The 1,482-nt window shown below is 55.1% G+C and overlaps 1 protein-coding gene across 1 annotated transcript; it reads left to right on the top strand.

The window, feature by feature from the left end:
• Positions 1-192: 192 nt before the first annotated feature.
• LOC121348645 (zinc finger protein 239-like) lies at positions 193-1,260 on the top strand (the record flags this gene model as incomplete). Its single annotated transcript, XM_041458403.1, has 2 exons — positions 193-244; positions 431-1,260. Coding segments are annotated over exons 1-2 (882 nt in total), but the record flags the coding sequence as incomplete, so codon positions are not given.
• Positions 1,261-1,482: the final 222 nt, after the last annotated feature.

The raw sequence follows: 1,482 nt of genomic DNA, 5'->3' as shown, positions 1-1,482 counted from the left end.
CAGGTTATATCCTGACTCTGTCAGTTTAAGGCAGTGTTTCTGTATCATTGCCTTGATCTTAATTTTCTTGTTAAATTGTAATTCTGGCATAGACTCGCCCCCTGGATTATCCTCAAACCAATGCAAAACTCAATGCACTCATCTCTTGTTTTCTTCCCAAGACAGAATTTCCCATCCCAAAACCACCGCCAGATGGAGGAGAAGGCTGCGAGGAAGAGGAAGATGCCCTGGGACCACCAGGCAGGTGAGGAGGAAGCCAGTGCCCCATTTCCCCTTTCCTTTGCTCCATCACTCAGCCCAGCATGGCCCCTGACTGCAGGACAACACCACTGGCAATGCTGTCCTGCCACGGATGAACTGGGGGCATCTCCTTCCCTTTCCCTCTGGCACGAAGGCATATCCTATCCTCTTTCTGTCCTTCCTCCCCCAGACAAGCAGCTGAGGATGGAGACTAGGGAGGACAAAGCCCCATGGCACAACTTCATAGCAGAGGCCATTTTGAGTGGCTCCACAGCACAGGAATACAATAGGGAAGAAAAGCCCCAGAGATCCCACAGGAGGAGGGGCTGCAAACCCAGCCCAGGGTGCTCTGAGGAGAAAAGACCCACCCTGGGCCAGGAAGGTGGACAGAGCTTCAGCCAGAGGTCAGAGCTGGTGGCCCATGAGCAGCTTCTTGATGGGGAGAATCCCTACAAGTGCTTGGAGTGTGGGAAGAGCTTCAGGCAGAGCAGCACCCTGATCAGCCACCAGATGATCCACACTGGGGAATGGCCATACATGTGTGGGGAGTGTGGGAAGGGGTTCAGCTACAGATCCACCCTTGTGACCCACCAACGCATCCACACCGGGGAGAGGCCCTATGAGTGTCCTGAGTGCCAGAAGAGGTTTCGGATTAGCTCAGATCTTCTCCTGCACCAGCGGATTCACACAGAAGGGAGGCCCTTCCACTGCCCTGATTGTGGGAAGGGCTTCAAGCGCAACTCCCATCTCATCAGGCACCAGCTCATTCACTCCGGGGAGAGGCCCTACGAGTGCCTCACGTGTGGGAAGAGGTTTCAGACCAGCACCAATCTCCGCCGGCATGTGCAGATTCACAGAGATGAGAGGCCCTTCCGCTGCCCTGACTGCGGGAAGGGCTTCAAGCAGAACGTCACCCTCATCAGGCACCGGCGCATCCACACTGGGGAGAGGCCCTACGAGTACCCCACATGTGGGAAGAGCTTCACCCAGTGCTCTGACTTGACCAGCCAGGAGTCACCAGTAAGGGATGTCCTGCCAGTGCCCCAGCTGCAGGAAGAGCTTGATGAACTGCTCCAGCTTCTTCCCCCATTGGAGGACCCATATTGGAAAGAGCCCTGTGACCCATGGTGGGAAGACATCTTTTAATTTTCCTGCCCCTGCCAATGACATGGTGTGGGATTGAAGAACATGAGGGTCTGGCCATGGCCCTGTCATCACATTCACTTCCACCTCAGGTCTTTG

The sequence above is a fragment of the Pyrgilauda ruficollis genome, unplaced genomic scaffold (assembly GCF_017590135.1).
Source record: "Pyrgilauda ruficollis isolate IOZ18807 unplaced genomic scaffold, ASM1759013v1 scaffold1272, whole genome shotgun sequence".
NCBI lineage: Eukaryota > Metazoa > Chordata > Aves > Passeriformes > Passeridae > Pyrgilauda > Pyrgilauda ruficollis.
The sequence above is the reverse complement of the archived record's forward strand: the minus strand, read 5'-3'. Positions and strand labels throughout refer to the sequence as shown.